The sequence below is a fragment of the Sinocyclocheilus grahami genome, unplaced genomic scaffold (genome assembly GCF_001515645.1).
Source record: "Sinocyclocheilus grahami isolate Dianchi unplaced genomic scaffold, SAMN03320097.WGS_v1.1 scaffold1271.1, whole genome shotgun sequence".
In the NCBI taxonomy this organism is placed as follows: domain Eukaryota; kingdom Metazoa; phylum Chordata; class Actinopteri; order Cypriniformes; family Cyprinidae; genus Sinocyclocheilus; species Sinocyclocheilus grahami.
The window spans coordinates 162,780-190,123 of record NW_015506450.1 but is presented as its reverse complement, the minus strand read 5'-3'; the positions used below and the strand labels follow the sequence as shown (position 1 = coordinate 190,123).

Here is a 27,344-nt window from a genome sequence, read left to right as displayed (position 1 = left end):
GTTGATGTAAGTACATAGTAGTTAAGGCCACTTAATATAAAGTGGTACCAAAGTTTCAGATCCTTATTATATGTGATGATGATGATGGTGAAGCAGTTGCTCAAAATGTCCTTGCAAGTTCCAACAGATAACAAATTATGCTTTATTTTATTACTTTGTAATTGTTATTAAAATAGCAGGACTGTTTTATACTATTGGGGCAGTTTAGAGATCCATTCATGTTACATTCCGGGTTGCTAAAGACCCACATAGGTAATAACTATTGGCGAAACATTAATGCATTCAAGTGTTAAAAGACCTTTGGTCAGCTAACATTGGGCCGTCATTGAGCATCTGTCAGCTTAGCTTTTGCGGTGTGTTTCGCACCGTCGGCTCTAGTCGGGGGCTTTTTGGCTGATTGAGCAAGTTGAATTGGGGCCTATGCCGTCGGTCAGAGAGAGAACTCTGATTGGCTGTTCAGTTTGAATGAGTCAGCGCATGAGAATAAAACCAATAGTGATGAAAGCGAGCAAAGAAGCCAAGACGGCACAGACAAAAGGCTGCTCTAATATTACATCGTCTTTCCTGAGCATTCCGATACACAAATATTTCCATAATGACATGATTATTCTGGAATGAAGAAAGTGATCAGAATTATTCATATTCAAAATGGTAAGCAAGAATTGCATTCTTTACAGATTGTATATGTAAAGTCTTAGCTTTGGTTTCCCTTTTTGAATGACAAATATAGACTATTGATGCCTGCTGATATAGACAGTTATTTCCTGCAGGTGCAGAACATACTTGCTAGTTGGCCATTGGCTGTAGTTGTCACAATGTCTTCAAGCACAACAAGCGATGCAAGACGACAACACAGTCGGCTTTCGTCGCCGCTAGTTCTTTGAAGTCAGTTCGGTGTGTCATGGCCTTAAGATTGTACTACCTCACTACGGTTCTTCAGAGTCTTCATTTGTTTAAACCAAGAGCGGTGGCGAGGTCAACCATTCCAGTTTGTGCACATGTGTGAAGTTCTGCTATTGAGAATGACTGTTAATAAGAGGATTCCTATGGACAGTGGAGGTTAATAGCACAGCAGAGCGCCATGAGGCAAAGACAGTAGACGGTGTTCAAAGCACAACTATATTTTGAAGCGGAACTATAGCCGCTAGCGTCGCTTGTGGCAACAAAAAGTTCAAAAGCCTGAAAGAAAATGGGTCGGGGGGAAAAAAAGTCCAAAAGAGACAAGTTTCCTGAAGCTTAGACCTACAGTGCAATGGACATCATGGAGCTCTGCTGCTCCCCATCTAGCAGAGCAGAGTAAAGATTGAAGGAAGACGAGACTTTTTAAAATCATCCGGGTCCTCCCAATCAAAACACAGTGTATTTTTCGTCTTTTCTTTCTTACTTTACATTCATTCACTCACATTGTTTTGTTTGTAGTTCCTTCATGTAAGTGTTTCACGCTGTTTTTAAGAGGAGTGAAAAGTATTCACGTGGACACATTTTGACAAGTTTCCTGTTTCCTACTGTGGAATAATAAGGTTGATTTATTCATTTTCACACTTCTCCACTGAGTATGTATAAAATACCATTTTAATGGCACATTTGAAGCTTACAAAACAGTGGTATGGTCAATAGTACAAATAACAGGAGTAGGTAAAAGCAGTTTCTTTTAAGTTACCTAGTTTTTTATATATATTACATCAGTAAGTAAATTAGGGTGACCAGACATCTCCATTGTCTGGGGACAGTCCCAATCATTTATTTTTTTTAATTGCAAGTATTTAACTGCATTGGATTACAATTCATTGTCGAAGCGATCACTGTTCAGATGTTCATGCAGATGTAGTTAATTGGTATGAAACCATGGCTCACCATAGAACTACATTTACCTGGCTAAAATGCACAAAACCTGAATTGTCTCCATGTATTACTTCACATATAATGACTTAAGAATTGTCCATGGATTATATTTATCGCTAAACTAGAGATGATTTCATTTCAGAAGTCTGGTCACCATAATTTAATGTCTGTATTTCTTTTTTACATTGACAGCCAATATTGCTTACATTCTGCATGAAGCTTTTACACTCACTTGGTAAATTTCAAAGTTTAAACTCTAAAACTGCAGTGTTTACAATACTGCACAGCTGTGCACTGTTTAAAGTGTTTGGTAATGCACTGTAAAGGATATAAAATATGAATAGCTGCATTTTCAGCCCGATCGTTCTCTCGCCATCTCTCTTCTATCTAATTTCTCATGTGCTTTTATACTGACATCTATTTATCTGAAGGCAGATGTGATTTTATGTTCTTTACGAGGCACAAAAAAATGTGTCACTTTGAAATGCAAATGTGCGTTTGATCAAGTGGCATTTGGGAAACTTGTGTAATGATACGTTGCTGTTAACTTGGCGATTGTGGCAGTTTGAATCAAGGCAATTTTACTGTGAGCCTGCTTGGTTTTTACAATGGGTTGCTGGTAATTATTTTAGACAATCGATCCAGAGTTTTTTTTTTTTTTTTAGAGAACTAATAATTTCATTTGCACTTCCTTTTGAGCGGGTACACTTGATAAATGAGACAGAAAGTGCATACCGAATCAAACACAATCTGGATTGGAGCATGAATCCAGATTCAAGTGCATATAGATAAGTGATAACATAGTTATATATTGAATATGTATTCATGACATACACAGGGGATAATATGGCCCAACCCTTGCACTGCCCTTCATGAACATCCACACCACTCTATTTGCATTCACTTTTCAGTATTGTGACCCATCACCTCTTCATATGCCTTTAGAAAGCGCAGAGTAAAAGTAACGACCTCCTCAGTCACATAAGAAGGATTCACATCACATCTGTCTTAACAGACACCTCGCCCTGGAAGTGTGCCGTAACACTTTTTTGCCTTTAGTACAGCAATTTCATGTTCTCGATCACCCACACCTCTCTGACAGAGTCTCGTCTGTTCTGTGGCTCAGTAATAACATCATGCTCTATGGTAGGGTGCCACTGACGGCCCCACTCTTGCGAGAGTGAGTCATCCTTGTAGCTGGGCTTTTTTAGGAAGTGTTGTGTAGAAGGGTCCATGTTCGGGGCAGCGCTTCATTAAACTCACAAGATACTGCATCAGCACATGTTGGAAGTGGGACTCTTTATCACCGTCTGCTAATGGCCGTCTCTGCCAGACCCCTTAGAGTAGCATGAAAGAGACGACACTGAACTCTGACCCCATCCATTGGATACCTATGATTGCATGAAAGTCTTACCCATTATTCGAGATCGACACAGGCTTTAAGAGGTGAATACAGTCAGGACTGGAAAGCATTTGCATTTCTCAGCTCCTCTGTGTGACTGCTGACATAGCAGACATCAGTAACACGCTGCCATTTTTAATCATGACACCTTGTAATGCACCTCTTTATCCGATGCACCAATAGGGCTTGCCGTCTAAACACGGTTCTTATCTTAATGTTATGCTAAAGCACATTTTCCTTCTGACAACAATGAGACCCTCTGAAGGAGGAAATCCAAGAGCAGTTATTGTCACAAAGCACAAAGGGAGAGCAAGAAATAATTGGACAAAATTACATTTGCATGTACAAGTGTGTGAAGGATTGTTTGGGCAAAAATACAATTGCTTTTTGAAAATATAAATTTTTGTGTGTAGACTCATCGCAAGACCTCCACTAAATTAAAACCTTTTTTTTTTAGCATTAAACCGTTTTAATGCTTTATTTTGATTGTCCATTTGAGACATTCCACAAACTGTAAGGGACTTTGCAACTACCAGTCAATAAAGTATTATTGTCTACTTAATATCTGCTAACACTTTATTTGTATGGTCCCCCAACAGACATGTTGACATGTAGTTGCAAATTAATGAGAGTTCATTGACTTGTAATTACAAAGTTACTTATAGTTAGTAGAATGTGGACTATCAAAATGAAGGGTAACCATGATTTGGATATTCACTAGATTAGTATCTTGTATATAGGTGACGTTAATACGGTCATCTATGCACTACATACCTGGTCGGTGGTGCTGGGTAGTAACTGATTACATGTGATCTGGATTACATAATCAGATTCCAAAGCACCTCTCAATCAATTAGACCATGTATGAAACAAATAATTAAGCAAGTTACTGGACACTGGTGGTGTATAGTTGTGAAACACTATGTTGTCATCATTACTATTAATTCTGGAAGTCTGGACAAAAATGTTTTAAACCTGAAAAACTTTGGATGTGTAATTGATATCATTGTTGTTTTCATTTTTATTAACGTTTGTTCACATAATGCCGGGTTTCCATTTTTGTCAGTCAAACCCCTTAAAATAAAATATTTACTTGAAATATCTCTGAGGAAGTTAATATTTCAGTAATTTAACAACACATTCGTATGTTTACAGTTATCTGATGTCAGTTAATGGTCTCAATAACATTCAGGTATACATAAAATGTTTATATTTTTAGTGTTCAAGTGTTTCATTTACTTTTATTTTATATTTTTATGATTTAATTAATTATTCGCTTTTTATCAACTCACAAACCCACCGTAGTTATTATATTAAGCCCAGTTTATCTATATATGCAAAAAAATAAAAAATAAAATAATATATATATATATATATATATGTGTGTGTGTTTGTTTGTTTTTTTGTTATAGCAAAATGCTATGTTTAATGGTAAGTTTAAAACGAATGTCATAAAAAAGCAGTCTAAAAGTACTCAGAATACATTACCTAAAATGAGTAACCTAGATTACCTTACTAACTACGGATTTCATTATGTAATCTGTAATCAGTAACAGGTTACAATTTGTAAGTAATCTACCCAGCACTGCTGGTCGGTAATCCTGCCCTGATTGTATTATTACTACAGCATTTTCTGTAGCCAGAGCTGTGATTTAACCTGGTGCTGTGGTTGACGCACACGCTCCTCAGAAATCAAGGCTAAGTGGAGGATTCATCAGAGACCGACCGGGACCACACGCATCTTCTTCCCGTCACGTAGGCAAAGACTGATTGGGACAAATCCTTTTCTCCCTCTGGTGTCAGGTCTCATTCACTGATCTGAATGCTTCTGAAAGAGAGACTAATGCTTTGATTAGAGGTCCCTCTCAATGTCACCAGACTGGCAGTTTAAAATGAGACGTGCCCATCACGGCAGAAACAGTGATTTGAAGAGGTATCCTCTAGTGCTGGGAAACGTTGAGAGATTGTTGTAATAGGCGCTTCTCCGCGCACGTATGGCTATTTTTAGTGCAAAACAGAACAGATAAACAGTCGAAAATACAAGTGTGAACAATGCAAGCTCTTTAGACCCAGGTCGGCACACACGGAATCTGCAGTCACCAAACTCTTTGTAATTCATAAAATAAAACAAATAACCTTTATAAAAGGTGCAGCCAGTACTTTTCATGTAATTATGTTATGTTGTGCTGGTGGGAAAGGCATTGGTCTTTGACTTCTATTTTGCCATGCAGAATCATGCAAACTGAGGAGTTTTCATTTTCTGATGACATTATAGAAATGCATTATTTGCCGGCAGTGATGATTAGTGTATTCTGCAAAATAAAGCATTCAATAACAGGAAGGTTAGTGCAATGAAGCAAGTAGCATTCCGTTGGCTGTGTGATTTTAAATGACTGCCTTCATTAGGCGACCGAATGCAAGTTAAAGGGGTAATTCACCACTGGAATGATGGGCTTTTATAAAATTCGGTTGCCGATTCAGTAGAAATGCAGGGGAAAAAGTCAGCGCAATCATGGCATTCCCTTTTTTCCCTTTTTGTTTTGGCATACTACCGACATTGTAACAATATAAATCTAGCTGAAAATCGCCAAATTTATCCTTGAAATAAAATGGCTTTTATTCAACATACTAATATGATGTGATTTATACATGATTTTAAATATTTTATTATTCTCTTGGTTGCGTAAAACCAGATTAGATAGATAGATAGATAGATAAATAGATAGATAGATAGATAGATAGATAGATAGATAGATAGATAGATAGATAGATAGATAGATAGATTTGATTATTTGTCATCTGCCTCTGACAACACAATACTTTTATTATGTTTAAATCCATATGACACATTCCCTCAAAGTCTGCTCAGAAAATGTGGAAGATTATCGTCTGTATATAATGCAGTGTCTACAAAGTCATCGCCAATACAATAGTCATCACTCGGGTCATCACTTTTTTTTCTATAATGAGAAATCTGTGTGCGCCATCAGACTGGAGGTTTTCTTTTCATTTCCCATCTCTTTCTGGAACGAGCCGTCGATTATTCCATCTTACTGTCGTTTGATCAAATGAAGATGCTGGGATTGGAATCCTATTATCTAGTGCTGGGAAACGTTGAGAGATTGTTGTAATAGGCGCTTCTCCGCGCACGTATGGCTATTTTTAGTGCAAAACAGAACAGATAAACAGTCGAAAATACAAGTGTGAACAATGCAAGCTCTTTAGACCCAGGTCGGCACACACGGAATCTGCAGTCACCAAACTCTTTGTAATTCATAAAATAAAACAAATAACCTTTATAAAAGGTGCAGCCAGTACTTTTCATGTAATTATGTTATGTTGTGCTGGTGGGAAAGGCATTGGTCTTTGACTTCTATTTTGCCATGCAGAATCATGCAAACTGAGGAGTTTTCATTTTCTGATGACATTATAGAAATGCATTATTTGCCGGCAGTGATGATTAGTGTATTCTGCAAAATAAAGCATTCAATAACAGGAAGGTTAGTGCAATGAAGCAAGTAGCATTCCGTTGGCTGTGTGATTTTAAATGACTGCCTTCATTAGGCGACCGAATGCAAGTTAAAGGGGTAATTCACCACTGGAATGATGGGCTTTTATAAAATTCGGTTGCCGATTCAGTAGAAATGCAGGGGAAAAAGTCAGCGCAATCATGGCATTCCCTTTTTTCCCTTTTTGTTTTGGCATACTACCGACATTGTAACAATATAAATCTAGCTGAAAATCGCCAAATTTATCCTTGAAATAAAATGGCTTTTATTCAACATACTAATATGATGTGATTTATACATGATTTTAAATATTTTATTATTCTCTTGGTTGCGTAAAACCAGATTAGATAGATAGATAGATAGATAGATAGATAGATAGATAGATAGATAGATAGATAGATAGATAGATAGATAGATAGATAGATAGATAGATAGATTTGATTATTTGTCATCTGCCTCTGACAACACAATACTTTTATTATGTTTAAATCCATATGACACATTCCCTCAAAGTCTGCTCAGAAAATGTGGAAGATTATCGTCTGTATATAATGCAGTGTCTACAAAGTCATCGCCAATACAATAGTCATCACTCGGGTCATCACTTTTTTTTCTATAATGAGAAATCTGTGTGCGCCATCAGACTGGAGGTTTTCTTTTCATTTCCCATCTCTTTCTGGAACGAGCCGTCGATTATTCCATCTTACTGTCGTTTGATCAAATGAAGATGCTGGGATTGGAATCCTATTACTTCCACCGCTGCCCATATTAGTCTTTTTATTTCACTAGGTCGACATTAGAAGCAGAGCATTCGCACGCTTTCAATCCCAGCCAATCAGTCACAGGAGTCAGACGCCACAGATCCAGCCACACCAGAGCTTATTTCCATTCCTCACACAACTCCTAATGGACGCGGTCCTGAGGCACTCCGTAGCACCGTACAGACGGATTGACTCGAGTCTTCTCCGGTAAGCTTTGTTCCTATGAAGAGGTATCTCAAAGAGTGAAATTTATTTTGATTTGTAATGTTTCATGGACTTTTTCAAGGCCATCTTTAGCAGTTTCTCGCTCTCTTCATCTCTCCTCTACTCTTTTCCGTGTTTTTTTTTCTTCTTCTTTTTTCTCTAGATGTCTGCCTTGGGCTTTCTTTTAGTGTCTTTTTAGTTCTCTCTGAGAGAATTGCTCTGATATCAAAGTGGCTAAGCCTCCATCTCACCCTCAGGTTTTTCCTCTCCACCCCGCTGAAGAGTTGTCCTCACTGCTGTGCAGAAACAACTCAAATGCTGGAAGACAAGTGCATGGGTTTCAAACAAACAAAAGCAAAAGTAAATATGCACACACTGCCTGCTTTGTTGCTGCACCAGATTCACTAAAGGAATTATTCAGTTTCTTTGCCATGACACTTGATGACCCTCAAACTGACCTTGACTTAAGTCTCTTAACCCTCTGGTGTTGTTCGGTCATCTTTTTTTACATCATTGGAATGGTATGAAACTTGGTAAAGGTTTTAGCACTTGATATGTGGAGGTATATATATATATATATATATATATATATATATATATATATATATATATATACACAGTATATAATCAATATTAATTAGATTTTTTACATGACAAGGAAAGTTTAGTTCAGGTTGTAAAATGTCATGTGGTGCAACTTCCTAAAATCACTGAATGTATGAATGAATAATTCATGATCTTTGCAAAAAGTAATCTAAAAAACAAGGATTCCAAAATATTTGAAACCAAAATGATTGCAAAGAGCCCATTTCGAAGAACTTGGCACGTGTTTTAAACAGTTTTTTTAAAGGGTTTTTGTTTGTTTGTTTTTTTCTCTGTGAATAAGAAATACATTTCTCTTTCTTGTTGAATAAGAAACGCATGAAATCACCCCAGATAACTCATATCACGTACACAACTGGTTATATAGAAAAAAAGATGTAATGGCACCTTTTCATATAACTCTATCCTGAGACAGACTAAACAGTGATGCACGATATTAATTTGTGGACAAGGATTCATTGTGAGAATTCCACCTCACATCAGTGACAAGACAACATATTTGCTGTCTTCATCTCACTGTCTGTTGACACCACCAATTGTTTTTTTTTGAGAATTTCCCACTATTATTTCCCCTCTTTTTCTTTCATCTTCGCCACTGAGAGATGGATTGTCATCTTCCGGCATTCTAAATATATATGAGCAACCAAAGCAGGCCCACATTCATTCATGCAGCGCTGCTCAGTTATAAATCAAACACACCTGTGGGCCGTACCTTCTTTCCCCAGCAGATGTTTTGGGAGTTTGAATATCCGGTTGCTCTACCACAGACACTTTTTGATAACAATGTTTTAAACATATTCATTTCAAAGATAAAATGGCCTCCCTGGCATAAAAACAAGACGGCATGGTGGACTGCATTAGCACGGCTTTGTTGAGCGGCAACTTAAGAGCCATCATCAACACTTACACTTAATTGCTGACACAATTCATCTTGTCGATGTCCCTGTGCAGCTTTTCTTCTCTACTGTAACAATTAAATGAAGGCAAAAAAAACAACTTCTCTGCTCAGAGTGGCTGGGGATCAGTGAGGCCGAGTTTACACATCATATCTTAATTTATCTTTGTAATGGTGAAGGGGATACTGAAACGACCTCTTTTTTTGATGTTTCACACCTCACTGAAATAACACACCATTGTGACTGATGGAAATATGTGTACCTAGAAGTGCTATTTGTAGAAGTGCCAACTATTTGCATCTTTTTGAATAAGAACTCACACAATTATTGTACTGTAGGTTTTAAAAAAAAATTTGTCTAAACCACAGAAATTAGCCATTCACATTGGTAAATTTGGTCAGTCCAGTTGAGTAGACTCATTTACTTTAAACTGAAAATTCAGCCAAAAAAAAGATACCCACCAAATTAATAGTTTTTCCCTGTGGAATGAAATTAAATAAAATAAATATTGTGGGCCAGTGAAAGCAGTATTTTGGAAAGTGGATGTAGAGGTTTTCTTAGGCATTTGTTTAGGGTGAGTTCACATCAAATATTCACAACAAGACACACTGAAACTTGTAAGTGCTTGCAAAACTAGATGCTTTGCAACATTCTGAAGCTGCTGTCAGAGTTTACCAAATTTGAACTTTGAAATGCAGCAAATTGCATCTTTGCATGAGCTTATGTTTCCCATCTTCCTTAATTACATGCATATAAATGTAAGTAAATGGTACAAAAGTTGTGATTTTTTTAAATACTTTTTTTTATGAACCTAGTTAATAAAATCTAGCACATATTTGGGAAAAACCTACTGCTAAACCACTGCAAAGCAAAATGTTCCGCTGGCCCTGTGTAGAGTCTGTCTGCATTTATTCTATTCAGAGAGTGGCAAAAAAGGAGCAGCAATTTCAGTTGCCATATGGAGGCTGTGCCGCTCGCGTCCGCTGTAAACAGGGTGTAAAACCTGCCATTTTACAGCAATGTGACTAGACGAGAAGATCTATCATTTCCATAGCATTGACTTCTTACTTCAGTGTTTATGGCAGCTTTCTGTATGAAGCACAGCTGTCGCGCTTCCCGTGAAAGCAAATTAACATCTAGCATTCAGACGGCAGCCAATCTGATATCGCTAAACAAACAAAGACCTTTAAGATCCTTAAAATCATGTTTATTATTATTATTATTATTATTATTATTATTATTATTATTATTATTATTATTATTATTATTATTATTATTATTATTATTATTATTATTATTATTATTATTATTATTATTATTATTATTATTATTATTATTATTATTATTATTATTATTATTATTATTATTATTAATAATAATATTACTATTATTATTATTATTATTATTATTTATTTTATTACAATAATGAATAATAATGTTTCTCATTTGTTTACTGGCCCTTGTTTGCCTTGCATTTGTTCAACAATATTGTTTATATTAATATGGCTTTTTTGCCTCCTGTCCAGTGAAATAAAATTATTATTTAGCATCCAATTACATGATGATAATAATAATAATTATTATTATTATTATTAGTATTAAGTATTATTATTATTTTTATTATTGTTGTTGTTATTATTGTTATTGTTGTTGTTATTGTTATTGTAGTTGTTAACATATTTGTTGATGGGAAGTAGTAAGGGACCAAATGTGTCTGTAGTGTTACACAGATTTGAGATCTCTCAAGGTCACTACATTGTTAATAAGACAAATTCATCTGCCATTATGTTTGAATAAATTATCTGGTTACATTTTAACAGATTAAAAATATGTATTTTTCAACCATGTGTTCACTTCCCCTACCACATGAACTACCCTTTAGGGTTTTTATTCCATGCAGCTTTGATCTATCTTTATATTTAATCTTCGTCAAAGCAATGGGAATTCACTGTTCAAAGTTCAATTCTATGAACATCAAAAGTGCTCTTTTATTTTGTTAACTGGGAGTGAATAAAATATCAGCACCAGGGTCATTTGAGAACAGGTTACATTTGAATTTTGAACTCTTTTTTTTTTACATTGCAACATTTTACAGCAAATTGTTTTTTAGTACGTTGAAATCATTCCACTAGCATTCACTGTATTTGTTTTGATACAATGTTTTGATCTGATACAATGAATATTTCACTTGTACAACTGAAACAATGAGCTAAATAATTAATTTTATAAAAGGTCACTTGACATAGTTCTTTATGAGAGAAAAGTATGTATTACAACAAAACGATAGTGACCCACCAGAAACCAAAAATAAAGGCCATCTGCTTTGTTGCCAGAAACACAGAATTCAGAGCGAATCTCCAAAGATTTTCAATCAAGAGTGAACAAACCAGGATTAATAAAAGTGTGGATGCCATATGACACTATGCCATTCTCTGGTTATGAAGCCTAGAAGCAGTCTTTGGAAAGATTTGATGAGATCAGGAGGAAAGACAGACCAAAAAGAAAGAAAGAAAAAAGATTCAATAAAGGCTTATGATAGTTGATGCCACCGCGAATGCCCCCGTGTCTCTTTCCGAATGGCTTATGGGAAAAGCACAACACCCCCAGGCCTCTTCTATCTGCCATTTATAATTTTTAGAGCCTATCATCACATGCAATCCATCTTTGTTTCACCCCGCAGCTGTCCTGTTGTGTCTAATGCCTTGTGCAACTGGGGTATAAATATGCTGGCTTCATTGCTGATGTTTATTCTGACTGCTCTGTGTGTTTGCAGCAAAGGAGACAAATCTTCATTAGAACGGGAGCCATCGCGCCGTAGCCAGACTGGCCCCATCATGTGTTGGCTTATTTGTTTTTACTCGAGAATGCATGACAGGAAATGAGTTTGTACATTCAGATTTGGGGGAAAGATGAGCACAATCCCCGTCGACACAAACAGAAACAAGCGCATGCACACACACACACACCGAAGCCTCATCTTACATTATCCACTGTCAGCATGCAATGTTTATTTGACTATTAATCTGCGGTAGCCAGCTGAGCCTGAAGGATCTTGTGCGTACATGGTGATAAAGCGTGCCTAGTTATTACGAGGGAGACTTATGCATCCAGAAGTTGAAATTTCATCTCTACGATCCATCTAATGATTCACAGGAGGACAAGTGGCTCATCGGGGCCCTTTCAACCCTCTTATAAAGTAAACCCACCCCACTGTAATTCAAAGGGACAAAATCTGCACGACATTCAAAGCCCGACATGCATTTGGACTATTGAAGCCCATGCTTTCAAAAAGGTTGTTCCACACTTAACAAATTTCGCCATAATGATATCTCCTGGTTTTTACCATCATGTAAAGGCCCCTAATGGGCATCCTTTTCAAAAACGCTTTTGCGCTATCAAATGTAATTTACACGTTCCAGAAACGTCAGCGGATGGATAGAGATGAAAGCAGTCGCCATCTGCTTTTTGATGTCAGCACCATTTGGATTTGTGAGCAGCTCGCTTCCATCATGTTCAGGTGCTGCGCCTCCAGGTGCAATAGGACTTCATTTAAAAAAATTGGAATTTAATTTGAATGAAATTAAAAACATTTTAGTCTTAATCTTGTGTCCTCATCTGATTTCTAGTTTAGACTGCAAGAGTCAAGGCACTAGCTTTTAATGAAGCAAAACTGCAGCTGTAAAATTTAAGTTTAAGATGCTTTTAACGTAATTCTTCATGTATTTGACCGGTAACACTTTATTTTGATAGTCAACTTTAAACATTCTACTACCTAAAAGTAACTTTGCAACTACATGTAAACTAGCAGTCATTAGAGTATAAGTAGACTGTCTGCTTAAAATATCTGCTAACACATATTTTAATGGTGCACAATAGAACTTTAAGTAATTTTTAATGTATGTCAGCTTATTCTACTAACCCCAACCGAGCAGTCTATTAATATTCCAATGACCACTAGTTTGCGTGTAGTTGCAAATTAATGAGAGTTATTTGACATGTTGTAAAGTTACTTATAGTTAGTAGATTGTCTATAGTAGACTATTGAAATGAAGCGTAGCTATCTGACCTCATGAAAATGGCAAGATAGTACATATTGTACTCACAAACATATGTCAGTTCTCATGCACTTGCATCTTGAAATGTCATCTTTCCACATTTTTTGATGCTTTTTATGTAATGCTACCTTTTTTGACCTCATGAAAATGGCAAGAGAATACATGCTGATCTCTTTCTCACATTTTCTACTTGTCCATACGAATGTATGTCTGTTTGCATCTTGAAATGCCATCTTTCCAAACATGCACACAGTAAAAACTCACTTTGCTAATCACAGAATGAGCATTTTAATAGAATCTAGTTTGCGTGTAGTTGCAAATTAATGAGAGTTATTTGACATGTTGTAAAGTTACTTATAGTTAGTAGATTGTCAATAGTAGATTATTGAAATGAAGCGTAACTATCTGACCTCATGAAAATGGCAAGATAGTACATATTGTACTCACAAACATATGTCAGTTCTCATGCACTTGCATCTTGAAATGTCATCTTTCCACATTTTTTGATGCTTTTTATGTAATGCTACCTTTTTTGACCTCATGAAAATGGCAAGAGAATACATGCTGATCTCTTTCTCACACTTTCTACTTGTCCATACGAATGTATGTCTGTTTGCATCTTGAAATGCCATCTTTCCAAACATGCACACAGTAAAAACTCACTTTGCTAATCACAGAATGAGCATTTTAATGGAATCTGATCTGTAGTGGTGGCAGTGACCCAGCTATAAACCCTCACCTTCTCTGAAATGAATGAGCTCTTATAGACCAATTAATTTAGCACTGACCCCAAATTCACAATGAATTATGTATTCATCAATCTGGAATGATCCCTGGCATTTTCAAGGTGTGTATGTGAAGCACTTTTAAGGAGTGTTTTGAGCATATGAGACGGTTAGCGAAGATGACAACTGTGTGTGTCATTGTATGATTCATTTAGGGTAGTTGGATACTAAAACAATTTGCAATATATATATACTGTATATCTTTTTTTTTTCAAGATTCAGAGCTCATAATATTGCATATAGCACTACAGGTTTAGAAATGACACGAGTAAGTAATGATATAATTATTCATTACATAGTGACAAAGTGTGTTAAGCTAAAAATAAAACACTACAAAATACTTTGACTATTAGAGTGTTGTATTTGAAGCCTACTGAAGTCATAATATAGCTTGTATAAAGATCGAACTGAAACTAAACATTACTAACAAAGAACCACTGTGACCGGATCAAGTGAGTTAACTCAAAAGTCCTCAAGAACCAGATCATTAAAAAAACAAACAAAAAAAAACTTCATTTGCGTCTTCTTTTGAGTTCTTTTGAATTTGGTTCAAAAATCAGACCAAACCATTTGTTCAACACACTGATTCATCGATAAATCAGAGTTCAACTCACTGAATTGAAAGAGTAAGTTATACAGGCTTAGAAACAACATGAGTAAGTAATGACAGAATTATTCCTTTCAGCTCAGAAACACAAACAGCCTACATCATTTATCAGTTTTACATGTACAACTGAACTTTGACAGAAAATATAGTGACATGACCATTTCACGAATGTAAAATCAACCGCAAACAGCTCAAACCACAGGGCTATTTTGAAATTTATTTAAAAAAAATATTTAACAATTATTTTTATATATATATATATATATATTATATATATATATCCTGACTGTGAGCAATAATAGCTCAAGCTTTCAAAGCACAGATCTGCTGATTAATTGTTGATCATCTCCACATTTCTGCTGCATTGTCCAATTAGTGATTGCACAGCAGATAATTAAGAGCGTCAATCAGGCCCTGCACCTTGGAGCTGAATACCGTGTGCAGATTAGAGAGGGCCATGAGTGATTGGCGAGAAGCGGCTAAGGCCAGAAGCACAACTCCGTCCCCCACGGGGAAGGACGCGGGCATAAATCTTCCCTGTCAATCACATAAAGCTCTTCCTCGCTAACACATCCAGGTCAAGGTTGGGAGAGTGATTTAAGAGAGATGAATAAAGAAGTGCTGGGTGACAGTAAATAAGAATACATGACAGGATGATGTGCATATGGTTTGAGATTAATGAAAAATAAGGAGGCTCTGGATCTGTAGAGTGTGAGGCGTTAAGTCTATAAGCCACGAATATGACGTTTAGATTGATGAGACATGTTCCTCCGTCTCTGAAACTTGCTTGTGATGTATTGTTTTATTCAAGGAATAAAACACGTTAAAATTTTTCACTGTACACCAAAATAAATAAATAAATAAATAAACCAGGTGGAAACAACATTTTATAATTTTATTGAAAGTTTGAAATTGTTTTTATTTTTATATTTTCTGTTTTCATTTTATCTTTTGTTAAAGTTACATAAATTTTGTTGTGTGGTTTTGTCATTATTATTATCACATATACACACATATATATTTTAGCTGTACTATAATACACTAAATTGGCTCTATCTCTCTCTCCTCTCCACCTGTAGCTGGTGTGTGGTAAGCGCACTGGCGCCGTTGTACTGTGGCTGTCGTCACATCATCCAAGTGAATGCTGCACATTGGTGGTGGTTGAGGAGAGACCCCCTCATATGATTGCAAAGCGCTTTGGGTGTAGAGCAATACACAACAAAGCGCTATATAAATGCATCATTCAATCATATAACATCAAAGTGAAAGATATAACACCAACATGTCAGGAAAAAAAATCAATCAATAAATAAAAAATAAATCACTGAGTTGGAAAAAGGATCACCCCCTTGTGTCAGTATTTTGTTGAAGCACCTTTTGCTTTAATTGCAGCCTTTATTCTGTAGGGATTTGTCTTTGCAAAATTTGCCCACTCTTCTTTGTAGAACTGCTCAAGTTCATTTAAAGCTGATTGTGAGTGTTTGTGGACTGCAGTCTTCAAGTCATTCCACAGATTTCAGTGGGGTTTAAGTTTGAGCTCTGACGAGGTCATGCAAGGACATTCACCTTTTTCTCCTTCAACCACTGTGTGTCCGTTTTGCTGTGTGCTTTGTGTCAATGTCATGTTGACAACTTTCTGGCAGAGGGCAGCAGATTTTCCTAGAGAATTTGATGGTATTTTGCCCCATCCATTTTTCCTTCTATCCTGACGAGTGCTCCAGTGCCTGCTGCAGAGAAACACCCCATAACAGGATTTCACAACCTCCATGCTTTACTGGAGGACTGCTGTTATTTGGATGCTGAGCTGTATTGGATTTCCACCAGACATATCGTTTGGTGTTGAGGCCAAATAATTACATTTTGGTCTCTTCTGCCTCAGAATCTTCAAGGTGCGTTTTGGCAAAGCTCAGTCTGACTGCATGTGGCCTTTCTTGAGGAGTGGCTTTTTTTTTTCTTGCAACCCTCCCATACAAACCACATTTGTGGATGATTTGTAATATTGTTGTCACATGCACACAATGACGACTCTTTGTCATAAATTCCTGCTTCAGAGTTGCTGTCGGCCTCTTGGTCGCCTCTCTGACCAGTTTCCTCCGGCTCTTTTATCCAGTTTGGAGCGATGTCCTGATCCAAGGTGGGTCTATGTTTTACCAAATACCTTCCACTTCTTAAAAAATAGACTTCACTGTGCCTCTAGGCATTGATAAAGCCTTTGATTATATTTTTTTTTGTATCTATCTGCTGACTTGTGCCTGATTTACTATACCCACTATACAGTGCAACCACTGCAATTTGATTCTGGAACAAATGACTCTTTTGAGCATGTTCTTTTTTTTATTCAATCAAAAACATACGATGCAACCAGTGATGTTTTTTTTTTCAATTTGTCAACAAATTCCAAATTGAGTCATATGTGCCCTGCCCCTGTCTGTCTCAAATTTATCACAAGATAATTTTATACACCTATTGCCAAAAGTTTATTCATTAGAATCGTTAACGAAACAGTTCAGGAATGTAAATCATTAACAGGCTTTGGACCAGAATTGTTGAATCAATATCCCTAATTAGACTTTCTTAATGGAGACAAACATCTCTGGCTGCAACATTAGACTAAGACAGTTACCGATGCAATGGTCCACTGGACACATCCTCTAAACACACACACTCTTCCTGGCCAGAAGTATGGAAATATGGGAATGGATGGAGAGAGGTGATATCCTCTGATTAGGAGTGTGTGTGTGTGTGTGTGTTTGTACGTTCTCAGCCGAGGTGTTGTAGAGCCACTGTGTGGCTATGCCATACTGCCCTGAGAGTAATTTTTGTCATGATTCACAGAGGGTGAGTTTTGAGAGCGTCGGGCCGTCACATCTCTGTTATTGCCAGATAAGCAGGGGTTTGTGGACTGCCAGTACTGTTGGAGGGTAAACAAATTACCGAGTGAGATGAAAACATTACAGAGCCCATAATGATCCCTGGCTCATCAGTTTGAGTCTGTCTATTCCCCTCACTTAAACAAACACTTGTTGATTGTAGGAATGACTTCATAGTGACATAAGATCTCATGGAGACTCGCGAGATCAAACGTGACTAGAGAAGAAAAACACATGGAGGACAATCGATGTCAGCTTGGCTATCATGGGTATCACATCACAGGCAGCCTGATCAAGAGTCATAAATATTAAAGGTGGGGTAAGCGATTTCTGTTAGCCAATGTTGACATTTGAAATCACCAAAACAAACACACCCCTACCTCAAAAGGGTCTCGCCCCTATTTTGATAGCTCCGACCCACACATACGTACGCAATCCAGGCAACGATTAGTTCTGTGAAACAAAGCAAAACCAATGTTACACTGTGTCTACACCAGACGCGAGCGGTGCGGCATGACTAAATACTATACAGTATAACTCATTATAATCAGTGATGCTGTCTACACCATATATATATATATACATATCTATGGTCTACACTGGATGTGGCGCGGCACGACACGACAAAACCCCGACAGAAATCTGCTGCTGCGCTCTATTTATGATGTATTGAAACAAATTTCAAATGATTCTCAACGGTCGCTTTGTCGCGTCCAGTGTACTAGACACACTTTAGCTGTTGCGGCGCAGACACGGTGTTACTCACCTATCGAGAAGAAACAAAGCAACCTCGGCGTCCGATCGCAGGCCTTCCACTCCTTGAGTTCTCTCCAGCGCTGGAAAGCTGATCCGATATTTACACGGGTCCTACTTCTTGCCTTGTCATAAACCTTCTTTTGTTCCGCAGCCATTTTCCTCTTTTGTTTTTTATCTGCCATCTCTATCTTTCTGTTGCTCGGCTCGGCTAATGTCCGTCCTGTGCACTGAACGCTCTCGCCTCTGCATCATGAGTAGACACGCCCCTTACTGCTGATTGGCTACAAGTTTGTTTTGCTATTCGGCCCGAATCAGTTTTCTAAAGCGTTTTTGAAAAATTGCTTACCCCACCTTTAAACACATTTGATATTTACGATTTGAGTTCGTGGATGCTCCGTCTTGATCGGGAGCAGTAAAATAATCATAATGACACCTCACAATAGAGGATGTTTTGGACATTTTTGGACATTTGGATATCGTGAATAAAGAAGTTAAATCCATAAGCTATGAATATGATGTTTAGATTGATGAGATGTTGTCTTCATGTCTGAAACTTGCTTATGTGTGATGCATTGTCTTATTCAAGGCACAACATACACTTGTACATTTTTATTTAACACAGCAATAAACCAATAAATAACCAGAAAAAAGCAAGCAATATATATATATATATATATATATATATAATTTTTTTGTCTCTTTCCTCTTCTTTAAACACACACATACAGTACATCTCTTTAAGTATTCTTAGGTATGTTAAAAAAAATGTAAACAGACATCACTATAAGCATATTTTATGAAACAATTTTTCTAATGGCAACTTAAGTAAATGTCTTATTTAACATGCTGCTTTTATTACCAGCGTTATTTTATTATTATTGAGATATTATTATGTGCCTTCATGTGTAAAACTTGCTTGTGTGTGATGCATAAAACACACTTTTAAATGTTCACTGTACAAACAAACAGTAAATAAACAAATAGAATAGAATAGAATAGAATAGAATAGAATAGAATAGAATCAGGGACATAAGAATCTAGAGGCAGGGACATAAATGCCACTTAAAATTATTTTGCACCACCCCATGTGTACGCAAGCAGCAATTATATTAAATTATCTTCATAATTATCCAATTACTGTAGACATAAATTTATAAATAATTTTTCAAACTACATTTTTTGGTAGCTGAACTAACCTGCGAGGTAATAACACCCCTGCTGTGGCCTCATCTCATTCCATTCCATCTGTTCTACATCATCATTATAACAGCCAACACTAAATCAACTCAATCTTGATACATTGACACTCAGTTAATGTTGTTTTTGGTGGTTAAGGGGTTATGACAGTTGGATATTCTTCTTTTTTTTTACACTCTTAATGGCATATCCCCAATATTATAGGAGGCATGAATGCTAATTAACTCCCTGCTGGGGAATAACTTAATCGACCTCGCCGCTATTTTCTTAAAGGGATAGCATTCTTTACCTATGATGTAAATGGGTGGCAATCCATTCACAAGTATGATTTAGTAGTGCTAGGTTAAATGCTATTGTTATAAGTTTTCCAAGTCTTTCAAAATCAAACTGTCAGGTTTGATAACTCAAAATGTATCACTACCGAATTTTTCCTCAACAAATTTGTTAAAAATATCCTACAAAAGTTGTCAGTAGTGAAACAAAATATGCTCTACAAGGACAAAACAACTTCTGATTTAATTGGATTCTGAATAGATATATTCTCCAAAAAAAATAATAATAATACAATTACAATCCTAGAAAGCCAATTAAATAGCTTTTTCAAGCTATAGCATCATTTTGTAGCCCTTACTTTACATTCAAGAAAGTAATGCTATTCACGCATTAATTCAACATTAAATAGTTGTATCACCATATTTTCATTAAAAATAGCTCAATATAACATTATATATCATAAATGCATGACAGATGAGTTGTTAATTATCTATTTAAAGTAATCACATGCTCAAAGTCTGCTTTATTGCATGAAATACTATACTTTATTTTTACCTCAGACCACCAGTCCGTTCACTGATGCATATACATCTAGTAGGATTTCCTCTGATTTGCTGACTTCACGCAGCATCAGGATGCCTGGCTATACAAGACTGTTACCATCCAAACCAAACTGACCTCCATTCAGAACTTGAAGTCATACCAACCCAACCACACATAGTCTGACTCAGATGTAGCCTGGGAGGGCAAGGACAAATTTCATGCAATCTGTGAAAAAAAAATAGGGCGCTCATGTCCAGACACACCTTTCACTCAGAACTTGTTAACCTGAATGGTGTAGTTGTACCTGAATGTGAAGAGATTCAGGTTTAAGAGCATTCAGGTTGAACACAGTAGGGTCGTTTTTAACTGCGTCTGTACGCAGCTGGAGGGAGGAGAGACCCTCAAGGCACTGCCTGCAGTAGTTACAGATCCTGGACACATGCCTGGAATATCAACAAACTACACCTGACCATCTTACTTCATTTCAAAACATTACATACCACTGGCATTATGGCTATGTCAGTGTTTGACAGCCATGTTTACTTATAGGTGTGAGTCTTGAAATGTACCATTCACACAGCAGCTCATAGAGACTTGAATACTGTCTGTATGAACGTGCAACTGAAGTTCATATTCTGTTTATGACAATTAACTGTAGCCGTAACAGCAGTGACTAGCATAAATAGCAACGATGACGACATCCAAGGCCCTGTTTACACCTGGTATTAGGATGTGTTTTGGTCTATAAGATCACAAGTAGACGAGGGAGACAAATTCCCATTTACACCTGGTCTTCCTTTGTCCACTTTTGACCACTTGCCGTTTAAAAAAAAAATTTTTTTTGAGGGGAGGCTCTATGGGCGTGTACATGAATGTCTGTGTAACACTTCACAATTCAATTGTCAGACCATATGGAGCAAATGCAGATGCAACAAAATTATTAAAAATAAATAAATAAAAGAAAATTAAAAAAGTAAAACATGAAAGGAAATAAAATAAACCATTTTTAATGTTTTTTTTCTTCTTCTTTTTTTCAGTTACTTCATCAATAAATTAATGCCAACTTTTGTTTTGTTTTTTTACTTTTGCCAAATTTTGGCTTCAGAAATTATGATTTGAATAAATGAAATCTAAACAGTTTTCTTTTTTCTTTCTATTAGCGCTGTGGCCTGTACCATTAGAACAGGGGTAGCCCCGTGGGTTAATGGACGAATACAGTGGTATTACTGGCTTAACCCCTTCTCAAGCACCCCCCCTATTTCGGCATGGTGACATAAAAACATACCCAAAATAAAAATGTTGGTAAAGCAGTAGTGCCGAATGAGGGAGAGTGCAGGAATCTGTTGCCTCCATTTCACTGGTCTCCACGCACGGCTGCCTGTGCAGCTGGCAGTCTCCAATGCTGAGAAGATGAGGGGGAGAAGGAAGGGTCTGCTCCGAGGCCGGCTGCCTGAGCATCCAGGCGGAACACTGCCAGATGTGACCGAAGCGTCGCTGAGCTTGAAACGTGTGCAAATGCCTCCACCAGAGTGGGCGAACTTAAGCCCCCAGTTCAACCCTAGCTATTTTTTACCCATCCCTCTCTTGACTGACCTACATATATTTCCCTGCTGCTTGAGGTGGTTTGGAGGAAATGAAACAGGCCAGTATTTTGCTGTCCGGATGGACGCACTAGGTGGTGCAGTGCTGCAAATAGATGGAAACTTGGGAGGATATGTTAACCTCCTTGACCAGACCTCCACTTCCCTTTAGTGACCACACTGGTAGTGATGGTAGTAGTAGTAGAGTTAATGTTGTCAGTTGTCCCTTTTTAGCCTTTAACATGTTTAGTCAAACTGTTCTGTTTCTTGTTTGTCAAGTTGATGAAAACCTGGGAATTTTAGTCCGTTAAAACTTCACGTTTTAGACACGCTGCATAATGGTTAAACTGATTTTACCTCATCTAGTTTCCTTATTTATTTTATCATCATAAATATAAACATAAACTCTACATTATGGAAATGGGTAAAACTTAAAAGCTTCTCTCAAAAGCTAAAACAGCGACATTTCTAATATGAATTCCAATAATTCCAAACTTATATTCACATCTTTCTGCTAAAGCAAAATAAAATAAATAAATAAATAATGTTGAAACAAGAACAGAAACAGACAAACACACAATTTGTCATACAGACTGCTACAGGGTTGCTGTTGGGGAACACAAGTAATTGCTCATTAAATGGTTGATGGCAGATGAGTGCAAGGTTTCTAAAATTAATAAACAGAACATACGGGAATATTAAGTAAATATCTCAATTATGTTTAATGCATCACAGTGCTTTGTACCATATAGTAGGGTTGTACAACTAAATAAATAAATAATAGATGCATCAACATTAGCATTTTGGCCCATACAATAAGTATTTATTTTGTTCATACTATAGTCAATAACTGATAAATGGAAGTTACTGCAAGTGAATGTTGGCATTGCAACAGTATAATGGTGTTAAATAAATGCAGTTAATCAAAATTAATAATCATGACGACAGTGTCAAAGGAAATAATAGACAATTATGATTTTTCAGAATTGCACAGCATCATAGGCTACTGTCATCCACGTTGAATATTACCACATGGTATAACAACACACTCATGTTACAACCAAACATCGTCATTAATGCAATTCAAACTGTCTGTTATTGAAGAATTCTAAGCAAATATTGCTCTGTCTCAGCTAAAACAGCCATTGTATGCCAAAGAGTGGTTATGGCACTATTGTTACTACACAATAATTCATTGCACTAACCGTAAGAATTGCTATGCTATCTAATCTATGCTAGAAATATGCACTTTACTACGTGTATCAATTTAACCTTTACAACCACTAACGAACACTGTGCTATATACAGTTTTAGTGAGGAATCACCTTGTCAGTGTGTCATCCAATAGAAAAAAATGAATTGTGATTGTGATTATGGAATAAAGATCTAAACTAAAAACTTACAAGACAGTTTGGAGGTCATGGGATTCATAAAAAAAAAACTACGTTGTTATTCTAATTAGCATTTAGGCATATTAAAAAATAATTAGCATTTATAATCATAATTAGAAATGTGTTGGAATCCAAGTCCAAGTCAGGTTGCAGCTGACATAGTGGTGGGTATTTAAGGGAAGTCAAGGGTTAACAAGAGCACTGAAAAAAAAAAACTACGTTGTTATTCTAATTAGCATTTAGGCATATTAAAAAATAATTAGCATTTATAATCATAATTAGAAATGTGTTGGAATCCAAGTCCAAGTCAGGTTGCAGCTGACATAGTGGTGGGTATTTAAGGGAAGTCAAGGGTTAACAAGAGCACTGAGTGCGATAACAGCAGAGGGGTCACTCAATTACTGCACCGAATGGACGATGCAATAATACGCATCTCGTAGTAGAAGAGAGAACAAAAAAGAAAAAGGAATAATTATTCTGAGATCAGTATTCCTATAACATGATAAGGCAAGCAGAAACCTGATGACTCTCGGCAGCCTGGAAGCGGGTCTGCTGTGTCTCACAGCCGTGAGATAAACTCCTCCGTCTACAGTCTCTGCAAGCTTACCTGAGTCATCTACAGAGGACCTTCACAGCAAACACACACAAAAACAAAGCAGATCACAGCGCAGCAAACGACAGAATGAGAAACACTGCAGTGTCCAGGCAAGCCTGCTAGCCTTCAAAGATGAACAGCCCAATATATTTATAAGAATTCATAGTGCATCTTTGCAGTTGTCGATTTAATAATAGCTTGTTGGAGCAGCAGATGCAGGATTTCGCCAGGGAGAATTTATATAAATCAATCTTTGGACTCGTGTTTAGCTTTAAACAAGCCATCCATCACATTTTACTGGAGGCAGGACAGAGGTATGACTGATTTGTTTAGTAATCCATGGAATTCACTGTGTTAAAGACATCCTCCTGGATTCTGGCAATTAGTTATTTTCTGCCTGTGTGTTTAATTTAGCATTAATTAATTAATATGTCATATTTTATAGGTATTAGTACATACCCACACAGAGACGTGGCCATAGCTGACTAAACAGAGAACTGTTTTCAAATAAAGGTAATTACTACAGACTGACCCTAACACCAATAAGGACGTGCAAGATAAAATATTTTAATAATTGACTTGTCAGTGTGTCACCTGAATGAATCAGTCTCAAACCTGTATAATTAGACTGAATTAGCTTCATGTTCCATTGTGTTTCTTGGAGAGCGTTCACATGCTGCATGCTCTTGTGTTCATAAGCTGTTTGATGGAGCAGAAAAGAAAAAGTCTCTTTTATTTTAAGATGTGATTTTAAAAGATGAACTATTTTCTAATTTGACTGCTATCATGCTGCGAGACACTAAATAAATAAATAAATAAAAACAGCCAGATATGTCCATATACTACGCATGTGCACATGTATAAGGTAACTGACATATATGCAACAAATACATTGGTTAAGTATTATAACCTTAAAATGCACAGTCATTGTCCACAGAGCACTATTGATTGTGCAAAGAAAATTCAATACCATTTTATTCGGTTTTATTGCTAAAGACTGAGAATTGGTAACAAAAGTAGTGGTTTGAAGGGCAAAGGTTGCATCTCTATAGTCACATAAAAAAAATATAAAAAATAAGGTTAAGCAAACATTAGAGCGAATCAGTCTCAAACCTGTATAATTAGACTGAATTAGCTTCATGTTCCATTGTGTTTCTTGGAGAGCGTTCACATGCTGCATGCTCTTGTGTTCATAAGCTGTTTGATGGAGCAGAAAAGAAAAAGTCTCTTTTATTTTAAGATGTGATTTTAAAAGATTTTCTAATTTGACTGCTATCATGCTGCGAGACACTAAATAAATAAATAAATAAAAACAGCCAGATATGTCCATATACTACACATGTGCACATGTATAAGGTAACTGACATATATGCAACAAATAAATTGGTTAAGTATTATAACCTTAAAAGGCACAGTCATTGTCCACAGAGCCCTATTGATTGTGCAAAGAAAATTAAGTACCATTTTATTCGGTTTTATTGCTAAAGACTGAGAATTGGTAACAAAAGTAGTGGTTTGAAGGGCAAAGGTTGCATCTCTATAGTCACATAAAAAAATATAAAAAATAAGGTTAAGCAAACATTAGAGTGCACAAAATATCCCTGAACTATCCACTAAACTCTAACCCTGCCTCTGTTAAAACTTGGTAGGAAAAACAAAACTTTTTTTTTTTTATGAACAACTTTAACATTTGATCTTTGGTAATACTGAATTATCATGATCTTTGAAATATAGTTTATGGCCTTGTATTTTGCCAATATTATATACCCTTTGAATATGGCATTACAGTACAAGGCAAAGGCGTCCTCTAAAGGCTGTTTTGTTTTTTTGTTTTTTTTTCTTATTTCTGCAACCATTTTATTTATTTATTGTGAAGTTTAACTAAGTTAGAAACACACACACACACATAAAGTACATCAAGAAACTGGTGGATGGCATTCCACAAAAATTAGTTTTGATTAAACAGTACTCTGAGATTTAAAGTGGAATGAGCAATAGGAGCCATCTTCTCCAATTCTAGATAGGCACACATCAGGGACAGCTGCAGAGTTCAGCATGACTGCCAGTGTGACTCCCATTATGCAGTACTGCCAGCAAGAAACTCGTCATCTCTCCACTGAGACAGCTCATTGCAATATTGATAGCTGATGTCAGCCATTGTATTTTTGAGCGTGCATGTTTGTGACTGCACATGCAATATGTACCACTGGAGTTTGAAATACAAGACATTTGTCTTCTAACTAGATTCCCTTTGGAGACAGAAATCTTTAGGGCCAACTGTCAATGCTAACCAGTCAAACCTGGACCCCCGATTGACATGTTTCTTTGTGCTGGTATCTTCGTGCCCACCTGCGGATAGATACAGGAATACTGTTGATTCTGAAGACTGTCGTTTTTGCACTATTTTTTCCTTCTCTTACTCTTACTATGTTCTCGTATCTGTGACTCATTTTCTTTAAGAGGGTCTCAAATAGTTATTGACAGCCTTCTCAGGCCACTCAACTCTAATGGAGTTCAACTTCATTTGCTTTAGGTATGTTTCTGTGTGAAAGATGCCGTGTTGACAGGCTGAAGAGAGGCCCTTGGTGCACTTGAACATTGCGTGTTAATCACACTTGAGTACTTGAGTTATTCATTGAATAAATTCTTTGAATTAGGTCATGCAACATGAAACTATTTCTTAATGGATGTCTGTATGAGGAAAGAGCTCTAAAGTGGAATGTTGTAGTTAAAACATTAAAGTTTAAATCTCTCTCTCTCTCTTTCTGTCTTTTTTGTTTCAGGAGTGAATGCTATGTTCGCCCAGCAGCCTCAAGACTTGGTAGTTGTGGCTGGTCAGCCGGTCACGCTCCCCTGCTCCATCCCTGGTTACCACGGTGTTGTGCTGTGGATCAAAGATGGCCTCGCTTTGGGCGTCGGAAGAGAACTTATAGGTAACAAAGTCATAAACAGTGAAAACATCACCAATTTAGGTTTTGATTTTGATGCTGGTTTCCCTATGAAGCTTCCTAACTAGCTTAATCTTAACATGCTGGTGGACTAGCTAGTCATCTTCACTTATAAGACCATGCTGCTTGACTGACATAACCATCTTCACAAGAAAGACCATGCTGGTCATCTAGTTTTACAATATTACAAGAGAGAATGTGCTAGTCAACCATATTAACTAGCTTCACAAGAAATACAATGCCATTGCTCTAACTTAACCAACTGTACAAGAAACAATGTTGTAGTTGACCAACTTAACTAGCTTAACAAGATAGACCACAATGGTATTTTTGCTGATCGACTAGCTGGTCATCTTCATTTGTAAGACCATGCGGGTTGACTAACTTAACCATATTCACAGAAAAAGACCATGCTGTTCATCTAGCTTAACCAACTTTACAATAAAGAATGTGCTAGTCGATAAACTTAACTAGCTTAACAAGATAGATCATGCTAGTTGACTAACTTAACCATCTCCACCAAAAAA

The 27,344-nt window shown here is 36.7% G+C and overlaps 1 protein-coding gene across 1 annotated transcript in view; it reads left to right on the top strand.

The window, feature by feature from the left end:
• Nucleotides 1-27,344, top strand: part of LOC107568677 (kin of IRRE-like protein 3) — a 104,741-nt gene that overhangs the window by 69,829 nt on the left and 7,568 nt on the right. Inside the window, exon 2 of the mRNA XM_016254656.1 lies at nt 26,653-26,802. Within this exon, the coding sequence (XP_016110142.1) occupies nt 26,664-26,802 (139 nt within the window). The 5' untranslated portion in view covers nt 26,653-26,663. The remainder of the gene's footprint in view (nt 1-26,652; nt 26,803-27,344) is intronic.